Source organism: Camelus ferus, chromosome 13 (genome assembly GCF_009834535.1).
Source record: "Camelus ferus isolate YT-003-E chromosome 13, BCGSAC_Cfer_1.0, whole genome shotgun sequence".
Taxonomy (NCBI): Eukaryota; Metazoa; Chordata; class Mammalia; order Artiodactyla; family Camelidae; genus Camelus; species Camelus ferus.
The window spans coordinates 694,530-713,590 of NC_045708.1; the positions used below are offsets into that span (position 1 = coordinate 694,530).

The following is a 19,061-nucleotide window of genomic DNA, read 5'->3' on the forward strand; positions in this document are numbered from 1 at the left end:
AGGAGCCGCTGCCCTCCATCCCGCGGCCATATCTGCCCGGGCTCCTCGCGGCCCGCGAGCGCCGCCTGGTGCAGACGTGCAGAGTGGACGCCGGGCGCCGCCGCTTCCGGGTCGGGAGCCGGGCGGGGCCTGGACAGGGGCGGGGCCGAGCGTCGGGCGAAGGGCAGGGGGCGGGGCCGGGTGAAGAGCCGGGGTCGGGGCGGGCCGAGCGTCGCGGGCGGGGCGGGGCGGGGCGGGGCCGAGCGGCCGGGGTACCAGCTCCGGTGGGAGATACTCCGCTGCGGACCCCACCCTCCGGGGCGGGCTGGCAGGGGGCTGTGTCTGGGTGTCTGGCACTCCCCAGGAAGACCCGGGATGGCCGCGGTGACTTGTTCTAAGACAAGCTTGTGATTTTACTAAAACCGTCCATATTTTCAGGGCTGGTGACTCACATCGCCCCCCGCCCTCTCGTCGCGAAAACGACCCCTTTCCCGTGTGCCCCACCTTTCTGTAGGCTGTGTCTTGTGGACAGAGAGCATCTAACTTCGTCTTATCCAGTCAGTTTGGTCGCCTTTTAAGTGGCGACTGTTTTAAATGCCATTATTTTTATTATTGATGTATTTGCATTTCTTTTTTTTTTAAGATGAACTATTTTTAGAATAGCTTTAGATTTACAGAGTACGGGAAGTTCCCATACACGTCACACTCGGTTTCTTCTATTATGAACAGCTATATTAGCACGATACACGTCACAATCAATAAACAAACACTGACATACTGTTAACTGAAGTCCACACTGTATTCAGATTTCCTTCGTATTTACCCAGCGTCATCCTTCTGTTCCAGGATCCCACAGTAAATTTAGTTGTTGCAGCTCCCTGGGCACCTCCTGGCTGTGGCAATTTCTCAGACTTCCCCTGTCTTTGATAACCTTGACTGTTTTGAGTCCTGGTCAGGACATCCTGTAGGCTGTTCCTCTTTGGGATTTGTCTGGTGTCTTCCCCCAGTGATTAGAGCAGGGTTGTGGGTTTTGGAAGGAAGACCAGAGAGGTACAGGGCCCTTCTCCTCCCGTGGTTTCCAGGGCGTGTCCCCTCAACGTGACTCACCACTGTGACCTTGACCCTGATTACTGGGCTGTGGTCCTTCCCATTCTCTGCTTCTTTGGAAGGAAGCTACTGCTCACCACCTACAAATTAAGAAGTGGGGAGAAGGAAGCGCATCCACATACATTATTTGGAATGCACCTGTATGGGAGATCTGACTCTTTCCCATGTATTTATTTAGTCATTTATATCAATATCGACTCATGGATATGTATTTATTTTTATTGTGGTGTTAAAATGCACATAGCATAAAATTTACCAATCTGACCGTTGAAGGGCACAGCTCAGGGGCATTAGGCATATTCACACTGTTGTGCAGCCATCCCCACCAACCTCTCCAGAACTTTCTCATCTTATAGAGGTGAAACTCTGTCCCCATTAAACACTGACTCCCCATTCCTCCGTTCCCCAGGCCCTGGCAACAATCATTCTATTTTCTTTTTTTTGGGGGGGGGGTTAGGTTTATTTTATTTTTATTTACTTATGTTTTAATGAAGGTACTGGGGACTGAGCCCAGAACCTCATGTACGCTAAGCACATGTTCTGCCACTGAGCTATATCTTCTCCCCCTTTCTACTTTTTGTCTCTATTAATTTGCTACTTTAGGGATCTCATATAAATGGAATCATACAGTATTTGCCTTTTTATAACTGGCTGATTTCACAGAGCGTAATGTCCTCAAGTTTCATCCCTGTTGTAGCTGGGGTTAGAATTTCCTCCCTTTTTAAGGCTGAATAATAATAATTCCATTGTATATTGTATTAGAGTTCTCCAGGGAAACAGAATCGGTTATGTATGTATAGATATCAATATGACACATAGAGATGGGATTTTAAAATGCACTCATTGACAAGCATATGTAGAATAGATAAACAAGATTATATCATATAGCACAGGGAAATATATACAATGTCTTGGGGTGGCTCACAGTGAAAAAAAATGTGACAATGAACATACATATGTTCATGTATAACTGAAAAATTGTGCTGCAGTGGAATTTGACACAACATTGTAAAATGACTATAACTCAATAAAAACATGTAAAAAAAGGAATAAAAAGGGTAAGATATACATAATTTGTACATAAAAAGAATAAAAAGGGATGCAGTAGGTTCTATGACAAAAAAAAAATGCACTCATTTGCTTAGGTACAGGACAAGGAGATTTACTATGAGAACTGACTCTGTGTCCATGGAGAGGCAGGTCTGCCGCCTGCAAGCGGGAGGCCCAGGAACACCAGTGGGGTAACTCAGCCTGAGACCAGGAGTGCTGATGTCCAAGGGAAGGAAAGGCTGGACGTCCCAGCTCAGGCAAAGAGAAAATTAGCCCCTGTGCTGCCATTTTGTGCTTTCTGGGCCCTCAACAGACTGGAAGATGCCCACGTGCACTGGGGAGGGCCACCTTCTTTACTCGTTAACAGAGTCAATGTCCAGCTCTCCCAGAGACAGTCACAGTCACACAGCTACCTGGTGCCCTCGGCCTCGCCAGCTTGATACATAATATTTACCATCATATACACACGTATACATACACACACACACACCACATTTTATTCATCTATCCACCGATGGACACTTGGGTTCTTTCTACCTTTAGCTCCTGTGAATCATGCTGCTGTGAACACGGGTGTGCAAGTACCTGTTTGAATCCCTGCTTCCAGTCCTGCTGGGTACATATGCAGAAGCAGAATTGCTGGGTCGTATGGTCATTCCACACTCAGTTTTTTGAGGAACCTCCATACTGTCTTCCACCAGCCATGCACCAGCTTTCGTTTCCCCACAGCCAGGCCAGAACCTGTTCTTTGCTTTTTGGTAGTGGCCACCCTGACGGGTGTGTCTCATGGTGACTGAATTTGCGTCTCCCTGGTGGTCAGTGAAGCAGAGCGCCGCCTTGTGTGCTTGTTGGTCATGTGTGTGTCTTCTTTGGAGACATGTCCGCTCAGGTCCTTTGTCCATTCTGGAATCACGTTGTTTGCTTTCCTTGCTGAGTCGCAGGAGTTCTTTGTATTTTCTGGACGTTAGTCTCTTAGCAGGCCTATGCCTCGCATTGCCTTCTCCCGCCCTGTGGGCTGCTTTTTCGCTCTGGTGATGGTGTGCTTCAGTGCACAGTGGATGTTCATCTTACACTTTGTCTGTAACCAAATATGATCGGATTTATTTTCTGGCTCACACTCTTCCAGCTTTGGCCCCTGGGCGCTCTGTCACGTGGCTGGGCTTACTTGTTTTTCCTCCCTGTTTTACTGTGCTATAATTGACGTACAGCACTGTATCAATGTAAGGCTCACAGCACGATGATCTGACTCACATGCACCATGAAGTGACTCACACAGTAAGTCAGGGAACATCACCATCTCACACAGACACAAAATCGAAGACAGAGGAGAAGTTTTTTCCTTGCTAAGAGAACACTTAGGATTTACTCTCTTAACAGCTTCCACGTGTAGCACACAGAAGTGTTCATCATGTTTATCGGGTCATGCGTGACACCCCTAGTACTGATTTATCTTATCACGGGAAGTTTCCACCCTTTGACTGCCTTCGCCCGCCCCCCGGGCCCGACCCCGGCTCCGGCTCTTTTGTGCTGTTTCTTCCTCCTTCCCAGTAACGCAGGCTTCCTTCTCCCTTCCTACATTTCACTAGGTTCGTTGTGTTTTCTCTGTTTTTTCCGTCTACAGATGTGGAAGTTATACGGCCGGTTCAGTGACCTTGATGGTTATCCTAAGCGCTTCGCCTTGCACTGTGGTCTCCGTCGCTGGCGCGGCCCTCCCCAGAGCAGCACCCGACCTTGTGCTTGCAGCCCCGCCCGCCTTCCCTGGCTGGTGGTCTGGGTTTGGGCTTCTCCGTTTTGACACCCCAGGCTGGCCCTTCGACAGGCACAGGAGTTAAGAAGGGGTGGGCAGAGGGCAGCCCCAGAGCTGGGCAGGTGATGGTGGGCAAGGGGGTGAGTCCACTGGGGACCTGGGGAGACTGTGTCGCCAGCGGGCAAGGAGGCTGGTGGCCGTAGGGCTGTGTGTCAGCTCCCACTGTGGCCCGCCCCTTGCTGGCTGAGTAAGATTCAGGAGGAAGTGGGGGCTGTGAGAGGCCCCTGGTGTGTGTAGAGTCCTGTCCCCCAGTCCTTGTGCTCCAGGCCCTCGAGGGAGACCCCAGGGCCCAGCTGTGCTCGTCTGAGTCCTGCTGGCATGGCCACAGCATGACCACCGGGTCCTTTGGCCCATCCGTGTCAGGCCCGGCTTGTCCTCAGCTGGTCAAGCTGCAGCTGACCCGGGTTGTTGGCCCAGTGGCTAGGAGGGCAGGTGGGGATGCTGAGGGGGACAAACATAGCCTCGGGTGGGTCAGGCAAGTCCTGCTCATTGTGTTCTAGCTGGGGTGGGGGTGTGGGGCCAGCCCTGCACAGGAGACGGGGGCAAACCTGCAGGTGCAGAGGGGTCAAGGGAGTTGGCCTCCAAACCGAGGGGGACACCCACCCAGACGTCGCACCCGCGTGTCAGGGTCCCGGCCTCCCCACCAGGGCCCTGACCTTGAAGGTCAGCCACTCTGACTCAGGTCCCAGATGTGGGCCTCCACTTCTCTGCCGTCCACTGCAGAGCGGCGAGCAGAAACCCTACGCTCTGCCCGTAACTGTCGGCGCCCACACCCACACCTGCCCTCACCCCTGGCTTTCCTTCCCCGCCACTGACCATCCCCACCCGGCTGAGCATAGGCACCAGGTGTGGGCTGGCAGCCCCTGGTCTCTCATCCCTGCTCCTGCAACCCACCAAAGTGACCGTCTAAGCAGGCAAGCTCCCAGGGATCTGTGTCCCCGTCCCCCAGCGCCTCCTTGCAGCTGGGCCGCATCCCACAGCCCATCCCGTTGCCGTCTGGGCCCTCCAGACGCAGAGCCCGAGATGGAGTCTGGGGTACTAGGGGTCGTCCCCGGGTCAGGGAGGGGCAGGGCCAGACTGGGGAGAGGTCCAGGTGTGCTGGAAGGAACCTTGGCCTGCCGTGGGGGCTCCGGAGCCAGCAACCTTTCAGAAGGCCCCACGTGGGGCCACAGGGGCTGTGCGAGCTGGGTCTGCACCTGAGGCCACCTTGGAGGGGTGGGACTCGCAGTGTCCTCTTACTGGGGGCCCCCAGCAGCTGTGTCTGTGGGTCTCTTCTCTTCTCCAGGAAGGCCTGGCTGGTCGGCCCTGGGGCGGCGCGGTGAGCCCAGCGCTGATGAGGCGGGGCCGGGGCCCCCCTGCTGCACAGGCAGCCTCTCGCTCACCCCGGCCTGCCCTTTCAGTGCGGGTCCGGCTGTTGTCTTCGGGATGCCCGTGGCCCCATCCTGTGAGCCCCACGGTGGGGAGGGCGGCCCTGGGGCCTGTGCACAGCTACTTGGAGCTCACTGCTCTGGCCTCTGGCTCGTTAGGGGTCTCCAGAGAAATGGGCCAATGGGAGGAAGGGCGGGAGGAAGACTGGTTTATTTTAAGGAATTGGCTGGTGTGGTTGTGGTGACTGTCCAGCTGGCTGGAGACCCAGGGAGGAGCTCATGCGGCAGCTCACGTCCAGACGTGGTTTGCGGGCAGAACCCCTTCTTCCTGGGACCCTCAGTCCTTTCTCTCAAGGCCTTCAACTGATTGGATGGGGCCCACCCACATGATCAGTGTTCTCTGCTTTACTCCACGTCTACAGATTTAAATGTTAATCACATCTAAAAGAACTTCATGCACTCCCATGTTCACTGCACCATTATTCACAGTTGGCCAAGGGGTGGAAGCAACCTAAATGCCCATGGATTGATGGAGAAACAAAACGTGCTCTGTCTACCCAGTGGAATATTGTTCCACCTTAAGAAAGAAGGAAATTCTGATGCCTGCTACAACGTGGATGAACCTAGCGGACTTTATGCTCAGTGAAATAAGCCAGACATGAAAGACAAATATCGTCTGATGCTACTTATTCGAGGTCCCTAGGGGAGTCAAACCCACAGACAGAAAGGAGAAGCGTGGGTGCTGGGGGCTGGGGAGGCGGGGCATCAGTGTTTAGCAGGGTCAGTTTTGGTTGGGGAAGATGAGAAAGTTCTGGAGGTCTGCTGAATAACAAGGTGTGTGTAGCTCACACTACTGGACTGGACACGTAAAAACGGGTAAGGTGGTTACTTTTGTGATACGTGCTTTGTGCCACAAATAGAAAAAGAACAAGCAGAAAGACTGATTCATAACAAATGTTTGATAAACATGAGTTCTCTCCTCTGAGTAATATTTCATGCCAATTTCACCAGTGTAATCAATACAAATGTCAAAAACAGACTGAGAGCAACACCTAGCCTAGTGCTTGAGCAAACGCCTGGTTGGCACCTGAGCCCGGCCAACATGATGTGAAGCCCACCCCACCCCCCCACCTCTGGGTCCTGGGCCCCACCCCGTCGTGCTGTACCCACCGCCTCTCCTCCTCACTGGCCGTGGCCGGGCGGGTCGATGTGACTGGTTTCACTGAAATGTCGGGGGTTTTGCGGGGACGTGGTGGGAGAGTCTTTTCTCACCATTACAAAGCCTGAAGCCAAGGCCGGGAGCAGCTGGGCAAGGTGGGCACCCAGGCCGGCTTCTGGTCCTGTCCCAGCCGGGGCCCACTGGCCTGCTGCCCGCTGGAGCCGTGCTGTCCCTGTCAGCACAAATCCTGCGGCCTCAGCAGCTGTCCTGGACTTGGTGGCAGCATCTCTGGCGGGGGACACAGCATACCCCACCTGCTCAAATTCATCAGGCGGTCACGGGGCGGGGGCTGGGGTGTGTGTCTGTGTGTGCATGGCTCTGGGGGCCGTGCCCAGGGGGTGACGGGAATTGGTGGGGCCCACTGGAGACTCTCCCTAGGGGCGGGAGCTGGAGGGGGATGGGAGGACCTACTCAGCCCCAACTTGGAACCACAAAACTCTGAGGGCAGTGGGTAGGCCAGCGGATCTGCCTTCACTGCCTGGAGGGGAGCGCAAGGACCCAGGCCCAGGCGTCCCTGGTCGGCATGGGGGCAGGGGTGTGCGAGGCCTGAGCACACACATGCAGTGGTAAGTGTGCTGCAGGTGTCTGGTTACTCAACAGCCTGGCCACAGGGCTCCCCTGGGAGTCAGCTCTGCTGTTCTGAGTGGGAGGGAGGTCAGGTTTCCCTGAGAAACCCCAGAATAGCCCCTGACTGCCCAGAGGAAACCTGGCCTGGCTTCTGAGTTCCGTCTGCCCTGCCCTCCCTTACCCCCAGCTTGTGTCCAGCTGTCTTCTCCTCGGACTGCCGCCTCTAGCCCCTTCTGGACGGGGTGGCCAGAGAGGGGTCCCAAACACATTGGATTCCTGAACCTGTCTTTAGAGGGTGCCAGCAAAGTGCTGGCGCCATGCTGGGGCACTGGGCTTCTGGGGATGTGAGTGTGTCACCTGGCCAGGGAGGGCATTCAGCAAGCTCACAGAGTAGTGACGACAGCCCGTGGGGGCTCTCGCTGCAGAATGGTGGGAGTGGGCCGGCGTGGTGAGAAAGGAATGCACAAAGGCGCTGGTCAGTCCTTTTCCCGCCCTGACCCGCGGTGTCCACTCCTGCTGCCCCAGGCAGGGCCTTGGTGGGCACCCAGAGTCGGAGAGGGAGCTTCAGGGTGAGGGGTGCTCAGGCCAAGGAGAGCCAAGAAGGGCTGACCTGTCCCAAAATAGGGCTGACAGGCTCTCCTGGCCGAAAAAGGCTCTTGGAATCTGGACCCTAGGGACCCAGGGCAGCCGGGCCCAGCTAATACCTGGCCGCCCTCAGCCCTTTGTTCTCTGCTCACAGCAGCTCCAGTGCCACCTGCAGTGCCCTCGCAGCCGGCCACAGACATGGTAAGGCTGATCCTGGTGCCCGGCAGAGCCCCCAGGGGGCTGGCTGGTGGTCAAGCCACAGGTGAAGCAGCGCCCGGCGGGGAGAGGACGGGCAGGCTTCTGGGCATGATTGGCTAGGGTCATGCCTGAAGGTGTGAGGGTCTCTCTGGGAGCCTGAGGAAGGAGTTTAGTGAGGCTGGATGGAGCGGGAAGAGTGGGGGCCCAAGGCCGAGCCCTGCCAGCCACTGACACTGCCCTTGCTCTGGGCAGGCGCAGGTAGGGCGGTCAGGTGCTGGACTGTCCCCCTGGGATGCCAAAACCTGCTGACAGACTGCCCTGGGGCTGACCCCCAATCCTTGTCCATGGGCAGGCCTGGAAGCCCCTTGCCTGGGAACCCTCACCCTGGCCCAGGCCAGGCTCCTCCCCGTGATGGTCCATGGCGTCCTTTGCTGGTCTCCCTGGGTGTCCACAGACTTAGCCCTGGGGCCTGGGCCTGTCCACCTGCCCTGCAGCCCCCTACTACTCTCTCATGAGGCTGGCCTGCACTGTGGCTCCTTTGCACCCCACCCGCAACTCGTGGGCCCCTCCCCTTAAGCTGTCCCCTCAGGGGCTGTAGCCTAAAGCCTGCTCTGGGCTGGGAACCTCCTCTTTTAACAACAGGCCCTGAAGGATGGCCAAGTGGACGGATGGCCCAGGGTTCCTTGTGCCACAGGTCCCAGGGCCTCTCCCGGCCTGAGGGGCACGGAGCCCTGGTGAATCCAGTGTGTCTCTGCAGAGCGAGCACCTGATGGCAGAGCAGGTCAGAGAGTACAAGAGGGTCTTCGAGATGTTCGATGAGGAGGGCAACGGGGCAGTGAGGATGGACCAGCTGGAGCGGCTCATGAGTCTGCTGGACATCAACCCCACCAAGAGCGAGCTGGCCTCCATGGCCAAGGATGTGGACAGAGACAGTGAGGCTGGCCCGGGCAGCCCTGGTGGGGATCTGCAGTGCGTGCGAGTGTGCCACCCTCACTCGCACCGTCTGCTGCTTGCCTCCCTGCAGAGAAAGGGTTCTTCAGCTTTGACAACTTCCTGGCCCTGGGAGAAGGTGCAGAACCAAGAGGGCGAGCTGAGGGTGGCCTCCCCATTCTTCGACAAGGAGGGCAAGGGCCACACCGACTGGGATACGCTCAAGTAGGGCTGGTGGCTGGGCGGTAGGGCGGCCGAGGCCAGCGCCGGGCCCGCTGCCACTCAGTGCAGGGTCCTGCACGTACGTGCTCATGAACACAGGTGAGACCAATGAGGTGGAGGCCGACAAGGATGGGGATGGGACCATCGACTACGAGGGTGAGCAGGGATGGGCCCTGGAAGCCTGCTGGCTGGCCGGCTGGGATGCTGACCTCTCTCTGCTCTCAGAGTTCGTGGCCATGACGACCGGGGAGTCCTTCAAGCCGGTCCAGTAGGGGCAGCTGCTGCAGCTGAGGGAGGCCTGCTGGAGGAAGGCTGCTGCCTGCTACCACCCCCTGCTGCCCACCCTGCCATCCACTCCAGCTCTGCCTGGGGGCCAATAAACGCTCCTGCCAGACTCCTGTACGCTTCACTGTCTCCAGCCTGGGAAGAAGGGGCTACAAAGACGTGAGTCTGGAGAAAGGAGAGGGGTTTCCTGAGCCAGACATCACACTTGGCCAGTCATGTCTGTGGGACACCTGATACTGCCCACTGCCCAGTTCTGGGCTCTCGACACCAGCCTGAAGGCCAGGCTGGGCGTAGGCCAAGGACCAGGCACTGACCCTGCCTGCCTGCACCAGGAGGCAGCTGACCAAGGGCCCCTCCCAGAGACCTTTCCTCCATGCAGAGGCCACTTTGATACAAACTTTATTCTCTCCAAAAAGCTGCAGACATCACAGCAGGTCCTGAGCCCCTAGGCTTAGGCCTGTGGGGCCTCCTGTGGGCTGAGAGCCTGCTGGGGCTGGGCTGGGGGCCAGGGATGAATGAAGCACCCTGTGTGTGTGTGTGCGTGTGCGTGCGTGTGTGTGGCAAACACAGGGCCAGCCGGCTTGGCTGCCCTGTGTTACACAGCAACGAGGCCAGGGTTGTAGCATTGTGCTGGACGGCTGGCCTTCCTGGGAGAAGGATGGTGGGGGTGGGCTGCAGTCCCCTAGCCTGAGGACCCTTGCACAGTCCACTGTAAGTAGAGAGTGGCCGGTGGCATTGGGAGGCTCAGGAGAGCCTTCCTGCCCACTCTCAGGGGCACCATGGCTACAGCCAGGGGTGTGGGGCATCAGGGCCCAGTTCCTGGGGCCCTGGAGGGGTCTCTAGGCATGAGGCCCTGGGGAGGGGGCTGGGCTACGGGAAAGGGGGTGGCTCTTCCTGTCTGGTTTTAGCCATCTTGACGGCTTCATCATAGGAGGGTGGCAGCTCGGGGGCATACAGGCTGTAGGCAGGGGGGGTCATGGAGTCGAGGTCCAGCTCCCCGAAGGGCAGCCGCATGCCCAGTGGGTACTGCACGGAGCTGTAGGCTGCAGAGAACCAGAGTTGGTTTATGGGGATGGGTCTGGCCCTCCCCAGCTCCCTACTGGCCCTGCAGGCAGGTGGGCCACCAGGTGAGGGCTCAGGCACTCACAAGTCACAGTGCTGTGCACAGGGCTGTCACTGTCCACAGGGATGGCTGTCAGGTCGCAGGGCTGAGGTGCCGGCAGCAGGCGTGGTTGGGTGTGTGCCCGCTTCCGCAGGCAGCAGAACCGAACGCAGCTGGCCGTGACCCCACACAGCAGCAGGAGGAGGACTGCGAGCAGGATAAGCCTGGGCAGGGAGGAGCAAGACCCTACCTCTGGACTGACCCCAGCCACCGGGCACCTGCTCCTTGCGGGCAGTCATGGTCCAGTCGCTCAAGACAAAGCAGTGGATGGGATAAAAGAAAACCAGGGCATGTCTCTCCAGGCTGAGATTCCTTGGCCAGAGCTGGCCTGGCCCCCGACGCTGGGCCTGCACGGGCTGTCTCTCTGGGGCTGGCCGTAAGTGGCCCTGGGCTCACTCCCAGGACACGCTGTCCCGGGCCGACTGCACAGCCCTGTGCCCAGACCAGCGACCATGTTCACAAGGCCTCCCACAGTTGTGGGGAGGAAGGGAGTGGGAGATGGGCAAGCAGGTTATGAAGGGGTGTCCGGAGGTGGGCAGGACTCAGGAAGGACCCACAAGGGAGGTCGCCCCTGGTGCTGAGGAGGAGGCTGGGTCTGTCTGCGAGGCTGCGGAGGGCCCCAGCGCCTTCCCACCAGTGGCCCAGTAGGGGGACAGTGCTGGCGACTCCTCAGCTGTGGAGCCAGGCAGGGTGTGGGTCTGGAGGGCCTGGCCCAGGGAGAACCGTCACACCTGACTGCACTCCGCGGCCTCCACTTACCCCACGTGCCACAGGCTGCTCCAGCGGGCTTGCGGCGGGCACCTGGGGGGATGGTGGCACCTGAGGCGGCGGGGGGGGGGCAGGGCCCGGCCGACCGCCCTGCCTGACCCTCCCCCCCGCAGGGAGGGGCCAGGGCCCCGTTTCCCCAGCCCCCGCCCCACTTACTGGTCCGAAGGGTCGCAGCTGCCTTCCGCGAAGCCCAGCGCCACCTGTGGGGACAGGGGTGAGCCCGGGCCGGGGCGCGCCGAGCACAGACCCGCCCCGCGGTGCCCGAGCCCAGCGCCTGGCGACCCACCTGCGGCAGCGACAGGAGCGGCGACAGCAGCAGGAGCCCGCGGGCGGCCGGCGCCCCGGCGGACATGCTCCGCGCAGACGAGAAGCGCGAGTCCCACGGCTCCGTGGCTTTATGGAGGCCCCGCCCCTAGGCCCCTCCCACCACGAGCCCCGCCCCTACGCCGCGTCCATTGGAGGACTCGCGCTGTAGCCCCGCCCAGGATCCCCGCCCCGCAGGCCCCGCCCTTCGAGGGAGTGTCTCGTGGACACGCCCCAGATTCCCGGCCCTAGGGCCCCGCCCCTCAGGACCCGACCTATGACTCTCCCGGGAGGCCTTCTCTCTCCGTGTCTCCTGGGTGGGTTGGGGGATATCTCGCCCTTAGCGTCCTGCAGTCGGCCTCTGTGTGGACCGGGGCGCGCCCTGGACAGTTGTGGCCGGGTCTGCACAGGGTGTGGCCTTGGAGGATGGTGGCCAGGACGCACGCGGCCACGCCTAAAACACACCCCGGTGCTGGAGGTGAAGGGTTACCGCGGTCAGGAAGCTAGGGCGCCTGGCGCTGTTCAAAGACGCTTACTGTGCATGCTCGCTGCCCTCAGCCCTCCGCCCCTCCATCAGTGGGCAGCCTAAGGGAGGTGGTCATCATGGCAGGGTTCAGGGTGGTCTGCTTGTCTAGGGAAGATGGAGGAGAAGCTATCCTGCCCTGTCTTGGTTGCACTCAGGACGTGCTCCACATGCATGGCCCCGCTGGAAGGGGTGGCCCCTTGACTCCGTGTGGCTCTCTCATGACTGGATCTGCCAGGTTCCTGTTCCTGGGGGCTGTGCCATGGCCCAGGGCCCCTTCTGCCCACCCTGCTCCAGCCAGGCTGACTGACCTTGATTCTGGACCATCCCTCCCCCTCCCTCTTGCCCAGAGGCCCAACTTAGGAGTAGGGGAGCAGGATGGGCAGGAGTACAGGCAGGGCCTTGGCCAGTGAGGACCAGGGCCTGCTGACAGGAGCGCCAGGCCAGGGTTTAGAAGAGAGGAGAAGAGGACCCCTTCTGGGGCCTGGTCTGGGCTGCAGGACCCTGCTTCCTCTTCTCACCCGGTGGGAAAGCAGCCCCTGTAAGGGCTAGGAAAGGACGGGGGTCTGCCCACCAGACAGAAGTCCTGCAAATGCTATTCCCGGGCCACTGACACTGGCTCCAGGTCAGGGAGACGGCAGACTTCCAGGCGCAGAGGAAGTAAGGTGGGGGCAGGCAGCTCCAGGCTGGTACCCAGGGAAGGCCCCAGAGAAGCACGTCTTCCGCTTCTGCCGGGGAAGGCTTCGTGTGCTCCGGTGGCTGGCACGGGTTCGGGGAGGGGTGGGGGTGGGCACGCAGGGCTGTGTACAGGGTGCCAGGCTGGGTGGGCTCCGTGAGACAGTGTCTATCCTGCCACTCCCCAGAAGGCAGGGGCTGCAGTGCAGGCGCCATTCTGAGCTCCCAGTAGTGTCTCATGGGCTGGGCCTCCCCGTGGACCCTGCCTGGCTATGAGGGAGGACTCGAGCCAGGGTGTGTCCCTGACATTTGCTCACTCCTTGCCTGGGGTCATCAGGGATCCTGGAAGGAACTTGGGAGGAGCAGGGAGGCTAAAGGGCCACCTGGGCTTTGAAGCCTCCTGTCCCCTTCTGCCTGCTCACCGGGGCTCTCCACATATGGGCCAGTCTCAGCTCCAGCCGGCACCCCCACACCTGCCCAGACAGCAGTTTCCACCAGTGCTCCAGGAAGCCCCTCCTGGTTTTTCAGGCAGAGTTCACTGCTTTATGGACTGACTCGTATGTCGGGTGGGAGACAGGGCTGCCTTCCCAGGGCTCTGTCCCCACCTCTCGTTCTGCGCTTCCCCCAGCCTGTGGCCCACACTGCAGGCCTAGACACAGAAGCTCACAGAGGATTTATTGACAGGTCTGTGGGTGCTGGTGGCTCTGGGGGCTCCCGGGGGCTCAGGCTAGGAGTAGGTTGTGGTCAGGACTGGCCTAGTTACTGCTTCTGGGTGTGGGGGTCAGGGAGGGGGAGCTCTTGGTCCTGGGCTCCCTGGATCCAGGGGAGCAGGAAGCAGCTGGGCCTGCCCTGCCTGGCCACGAGGTCATGCAGAGGACGGCCCATTTGAAGCTGCTAAGCAGGGAGTGCCCAGGCCCCAGGCCCCTTGGTGGTTCAGCCAGGTCTACACATCAGGGGCGGGCTTTGAGGGTGGGCAGGAAGGTCTGATGGGGCTACATGGAGAGACTCCTGTGGCCTCAGGTGCCAGTCACCACCTGGGCTACAAAGACCACCTTGTAGGTCTCCTTCACGTCCCCCCTGAGCTGCAGCACGGCTGACACCATGAGTGGGTGGTCCGGCTGGAAGGGGAGAGGACGGAGGAAGGGGGCCCTCAGTCAGCTGGCACACCAGGTGGGTCTGCTTTTCGGCCGCTTCACTGCCCACCTCACCCCCACCGGGGCCGCCCAGCAGCCCCCTCCCCGGGGGAGGTGGGGCCGTCCTCCTGTCCAGTCTTTGGCTCTCCTGGGGCTCCCTGGCCACTGTCCAGGGCACGTACATCAAAGTCGATGGGCGGCACCCAGGAGATGCTGATGGTTTTGGTCTGGCCGCGTTCCACGTAGCCCTTAGAGGGCTCGATGGTGAAGCCCTTGTGCTGCAGGGACGCGATGCTGTCCAGGCTGAACTCGACCGTCTGAGGGCATTGGAGCTGCTGGCAGACTGGCGGGCCAGGCCCAGCTCCCAGGAGGCAGTGGGGCGGGGGACGAGGGTGCCCAGCCATATGCCCTCTCAGCCCCGACCAGCAGGCTGCCCACCCCACACCTACCCAGGGGCAAGGCCGGGAAGGGCCTGGGGTGCCCAGCCAGTGGTGCTAGGCAGGCCAGGGAAGTGCTGTGGTCACCTTTTTTGGGGACAGCTGGGTGGTCCGGATGCAGCCCACCCGAAGTTCTCGGGTGGCTGGTGGGGCTGGCGTGTCAGCATCCAACTGGACATAGTCCAGGGTGACCAGGATGGGCTTCAGCTCCTCAGCTTCTGGAGAGGGAGGGCCTGGCTGGGGGCTAGGGGCAGGGGGTGCAGCCCAGGGAGTGTGGGAGCTGACCGGGTGAGGGTCAGGCGAGGAATGTGTGTGGAGCTGGTCCACGTGAAATCTCCTTTTAGCATGACCCCTCCCCACGCTGGCTGGGGAGGATGGGCCAGGAAAGCCCACCCTACCCACAGGGTTCCTGGGGTTTGGACACAGCAGGGCGGGCCCTCTTACTGCTGCCCCACCCCTCACTGGACCCCCAGCCCCTCAGAGGGCTCACCCTCTCTGCGCTCAGGGTCAGAGGTGGGGATCACGGTCAGGGACTCCACAGGCACGTCCAGGGGGTCTCCGCCCTCCACGAACATCATGTGCTCCCGGGCCGCACCCTTCAGGAAGATCTGGTGGGAGATTTTCTGGGGGCAGAAGCAGGGCAGCCTTGGTCTGCAGCCCTGAGAGTGGAGCTCCAGGAGGGGGCAGGGCTGGGGTGCGGGCCCATGGGACCCCAGACTGCTGCCTCCACATGACAAACCCCAATCTGGCGTGGAGCGCCCCTCCCGAGCCTGGCACTGGACCTCTAACGGGGTGGCGCAGGGAAGGGCCCAGCCCCACTCCACCGCAAGGCGCCAGTGGGGGCGGCGAGGAGGGGTCCAGTCTGGGCTGGAGCTGCACCTTTTCGAGCACGATCTGCAGCCGGTCAGAGAAGTACCGGCTCTCGTGGTCCGGGCTGAAGGTCACTGTGAAGTCCTGCTCCCTGCCAGGGTCCATGATGCCCTCGATGGGGACCACGCTGAACACGCTCTGGCCGCTGTGGTTCTGTGTGCCTGTGAGCAGGGTGAGCCTGGTGGGTTCCTGGCTCCCCTGCAGTGCCCAGCTCTCCCCGACTGTCCCCCAGGCCTCCTGCACCTCCCCAGCAGTGCGTGGTCCCACCCCTGTGGCCAGCTCACCCACGACTTCTGTCCTCTGGGTCCTGGAGGCCAGGAACCGGGGCAGCGGGTGCTGCTTTTCACTCCGGGGGGAGAGGCTGTCCAGCTGCATGGAGAACTTGATGGGCAGTGCGGAGTTGTTTTGCAGCTACAAAAGCAGGGCCCCGTCACCTGACCGCCACCAGGTCCAAGCTCCCTCTCCTGCCACCGGACCATACGGGCAGTGTGTCCGCCAGCCCTGTCCCCCGAATTCTGCCGCCAGTGCTCACGGCACGTGCGGAGCGTTGGCCCCTGCTTGGCCTGTTCAGCAGGGCGGCTGCCTTGAGGGGACAGCTCCGTAGTGCCTCCGTCCTCTGGAGTGCCCTCTGCAGTCAGGCTCAGGTCACACTTCAGCCCTGCCCAGTTTCTTCCCTGCCCTAACCCTTCCCCCTGGGAGCACCCAACCCCAATAAAACATTTCATGGACTCCCTCTCCTGGGCTCTGCTGTCAGGACTGGCCTAAGCCAGGAAGCAGGTGTCCTGCTGGCAGCTTGATCCCAAGGCTGGTGTGTCTCTCAGATGCCGAAGGAGCACCTAGAGCCAGGCCTGCCTTCCTGCATGGCTGTGGGAGCCCACAGGGCAGTGTGACCTCACCAGAGAAGTGTGCAACGACCCCCTGCCCCCGCCCCAGCTGTGCCTGAGCTGAGGTCCTCCACCTCCTGGGTCGGATGGCCCAAGCAAAGGCCCTGAGGCAGGAGGACAGGGAGCACTGAGGAGGCCAGGGCAGCAGCAGGGTGGAGGGAGGGGGCGTCCTCAGCCTCCCTTGCTGGAGAGGGCCGTAGGGGTCGCAGCTGCTGGGGGGCGGGGGTTGGGGCAGCCTGCACCTCCACTGGGATGGACCCCTCCTGGGAGACGGGGACAGACACCCCGGCCCCTGCAACGTGCCTCACCTTGAATCCTGAGGAGACAGACTCTCTGGCAATCACGTAGCCCACGTTGAGGACGTCCCCTTCAATGGAGCACGTGGTCATGGACGCCACGCCTGTGCCCGTGAGCGTCAGGGAGAGGCTGCCTCGTCTGGTGATGATGTCCAGTGTTTCCTGGGCCTGTGGAGACCCCGACCCTAGGCATGGAGCACTGTGGAAGCTCCGTCCTGGGAACAGCCAGGTCAGGGCATAACGGAGCTGAGGCAGCTCAGAGGTCCCTGGTGCCCTCCTTCCAGCAAGAAGCGGGGGTCCCGAGGATGAGCTGCTCCAGGGCCTGGCGTAGCGACAGGCCTGAGCCCTTGCCGGCGTGCAGTGCGGGGAGCGGGACTGGGAGCCCCAGGCTGTGGCGCGGCTGCAGGTGGGCCTGGGACTCACCAGGATACTCTCGTTGGGGGAGAAAGACAGCTCCAGGACATGGGTCTCCCCCGAGGGCAGCCTGCTGATGGGGTTCATCAGGACGAATGGGCCGTTGGGGTTCAGCACAGAGTACTTCACCTGCGGGCCCAGGGTTAAGGACAGGTGGCAAAGTCCGGGCCCCCCATCACCAGCCCCCTTCAGGCAGGCAGCCCAGCAGTCAGCCCAGGCCAGGAGTGAACAAAGATACGTCAAGATCTTCCGCAGAGATGTTTTGGATGGAGACCTTCTTTATGCTGCGGTGTCCTGCAATGGGATGGGGGTCACAGCCCCGGGCCTGGGGGTCGCACGGGAGCCCAGGCAGTGATGGGGGGGCCTGGATCCCTGCGGGTGGGGGGTGCGTGAGGGTTGAGCCCAGTCAGGACACACCTACAGCAACGTCGCCGAAGTTAGAGACAGTCCTGCCTCTGTCAGACGTCACCACGATGGACGGCGCCACTGCCGGACACCACAGCTCCAGGTACAGGGTGTTGTGGGGACTGGGGGCGGGGCAGGTGGTTGCTGAGGGCAGAGTGGGTGGCCACATGCCCCAGCTCCCAGTCTGACCCGACACTGGCCCTGCCCACCCCTCAGGCGCCGTCCCCCTCCCAGACCTGGGTTGGCAGCATGGCAGGCACAGTGGCTTCCTGGGTGCCCATAACCCCACCCTGCCCGGAGCACTGCACCTGAAGCTCAGGGGCTCTTTCCCCTTCCTGTCTTTGGTGTCACCACTGGCAATGACACAGGGGACCACAAACTTGTCGAACTTCCCCTGGAAAGATCTGGTCAGGGTGGCCCGCGCAGCCTGGTGCTCCTGAGAACTGGAGTGGAGGCAGCAAGGTGCACTCACGCCTGGCCCCAACACTGTCTCTAGCAGTCCCAGAGGCTCCCCCCGCCCCACCTTCCAGGGCGGGGTCCTTAGGTCACTCCTGCTCCCAGGGTGCTGGGCCAGAGGGGCGCAGGGCGGCAGCCTGGGGGCCACGCTGGGGCCCAGGCCATGGCTCTCCCAGTTGTGTCTGACCAGCTGGCCCCTTTACCCCCTCCCTGGTTCCTCTGGGGCCCACCCCACCCCAGGATCCTAGACAGAGAGCTGCATTCCTGGGGCCACAGGCAAGGGTCCAGGGCTGGCAAGTGACCAAAGCCCCTCAGACTCTCCAGAGCTCATTATGCAGCTTAGGAGGGCAGGCAACATGGGTGTCGAGGCACAGCGTCTCCCCAGCCCCAGGAGCGAGGTTGTTCACAGGGACACGGTGTCCTGGGAGTGAGCTGAGCAGACGCCCGGGAAGGCAGAGCCTGGCTCCAGCTGTGTCTGAAGCCAGCCAGCCCTGGACTTCCAGTCAAAACAGCTCTGCTCCAGGTGGGGGGCAGGGCGGGGCCCCGTTCGAGGGGCTTGGAGGGAAGTGGTGGGCGGCCTTCTCTCTGGCCCACCTGGACTTGAGGTCTTGCTTCTGCAGGTCGGGGGGCTGGGAGGTGGAGGCCGGGTTCTGCAGCCGCAGCGTGGAGAGAGACTGTCTCCGTGGGTCTTCCTCTGGGTGGCCGTGTCCTTCCCGGACTGCGAGGGGGCGAGGTTGGTGGTGGGTCTGCCCAGGGGCTTTGCTCGGGTTTAGGGGGACGGGGGCCCAAACCCCAAGCAGCTCCCTCGGGAAGACTGGTGGCAGATGCAGAGACCCCTGTGGCCTATACCCTGACTCCAGTGTCTGCCTCACCAACAGGGAAGCCGAGGCCCGAGCAGGGGTGGAAGCCGGCCAGAACCAGGGTCCTCGTGCCTGGTGCCCCGCCCGCTCCACTGCCCGGCCAGCAGGCCGAGGCCAAGTGCTTTCTCCTCCTTCCTGTGCTGCAACAGCTTGGGACAAACACCCGGATACTGGAGCAGCACCCTGCGGCCCTCCGCATCCCCAGGGCAGCAGCCGGCAGGCGTCGCTCTGGGCCGTGACTGCCCAGCTCCTTGCCCAGCGTCTTTCCCGGCAGGAGCCGGAAGGGCTGTAACACTAAGATCCTCGGGCCCCTCAGTGTTTTATCTGCTCCCCGTCCCTTGTAAGCGCAAGCTCCCCTGCTAATCAGCGCAGAGGGGCCTGGCCCACCCTCCCGGGACCACCGCCTGGGATCCACCCTGCCCAGTGATGCTTTCGAGGGAGGAGGGGGGTCCTTGCCGGGAAAGAGCGTTAACTTCCTGAAACAGCTGGACACACTCAATGCTCCAGAAAGGTCTGCCCAGGGCTCATGCCAGGTGAGCCGACTCACAAGCACAACCTC

At 61.1% G+C, this 19,061-nt stretch overlaps 3 protein-coding genes across 3 annotated transcripts in view; 1 reads left to right on the forward strand and 2 right to left on the reverse strand.

Moving 5' to 3' along the window:
- Positions 1-7,413: 7,413 nt before the first annotated feature.
- Positions 7,414-9,303, forward strand: CALML6 (calmodulin like 6). The gene is given in 5 exon segments (XM_032494788.1): positions 7,414-7,440; positions 8,637-8,811; positions 8,904-8,940; positions 8,942-9,043; positions 9,096-9,303. Coding segments are annotated over 5 exon segments (549 nt in total).
- A 394-nt stretch (positions 9,304-9,697) lies between these two features.
- On the reverse strand, positions 9,698-11,647 carry TMEM52 (transmembrane protein 52). Its single transcript, XM_032494962.1, has 5 exons — positions 11,533-11,647; positions 11,403-11,446; positions 11,238-11,279; positions 10,464-10,642; positions 9,698-10,359 (listed from the first exon to the last, which is right to left on the reverse strand). The coding sequence occupies exons 1-5, from the start codon at positions 11,596-11,598 to the stop codon at positions 10,187-10,189; spliced, it is 504 nt and encodes a 167-aa protein (XP_032350853.1). The 5' UTR covers positions 11,599-11,647; the 3' UTR covers positions 9,698-10,186.
- Positions 11,648-13,405: 1,758 nt separating this feature from the next.
- CFAP74 (cilia and flagella associated protein 74) overlaps positions 13,406-19,061 on the reverse strand; it is a 64,763-nt gene continuing 59,107 nt past the window's right edge. The window contains exons 29-40 of the mRNA XM_032494963.1: positions 18,237-18,360; positions 17,495-17,629; positions 17,199-17,308; positions 17,020-17,075; positions 16,791-16,910; positions 16,380-16,535; positions 15,472-15,598; positions 15,197-15,348; positions 14,808-14,940; positions 14,405-14,535; positions 14,063-14,197; positions 13,406-13,865 (exon numbers count right to left, since the gene is read on the reverse strand). Of these exons, the coding sequence (XP_032350854.1) occupies positions 13,764-13,865; positions 14,063-14,197; positions 14,405-14,535; positions 14,808-14,940; positions 15,197-15,348; positions 15,472-15,598; positions 16,380-16,535; positions 16,791-16,910; positions 17,020-17,075; positions 17,199-17,308; positions 17,495-17,629; positions 18,237-18,360 (1,481 nt within the window). The 3' untranslated portion in view covers positions 13,406-13,763. The remainder of the gene's footprint in view (positions 13,866-14,062; positions 14,198-14,404; positions 14,536-14,807; positions 14,941-15,196; positions 15,349-15,471; positions 15,599-16,379; positions 16,536-16,790; positions 16,911-17,019; positions 17,076-17,198; positions 17,309-17,494; positions 17,630-18,236; positions 18,361-19,061) is intronic.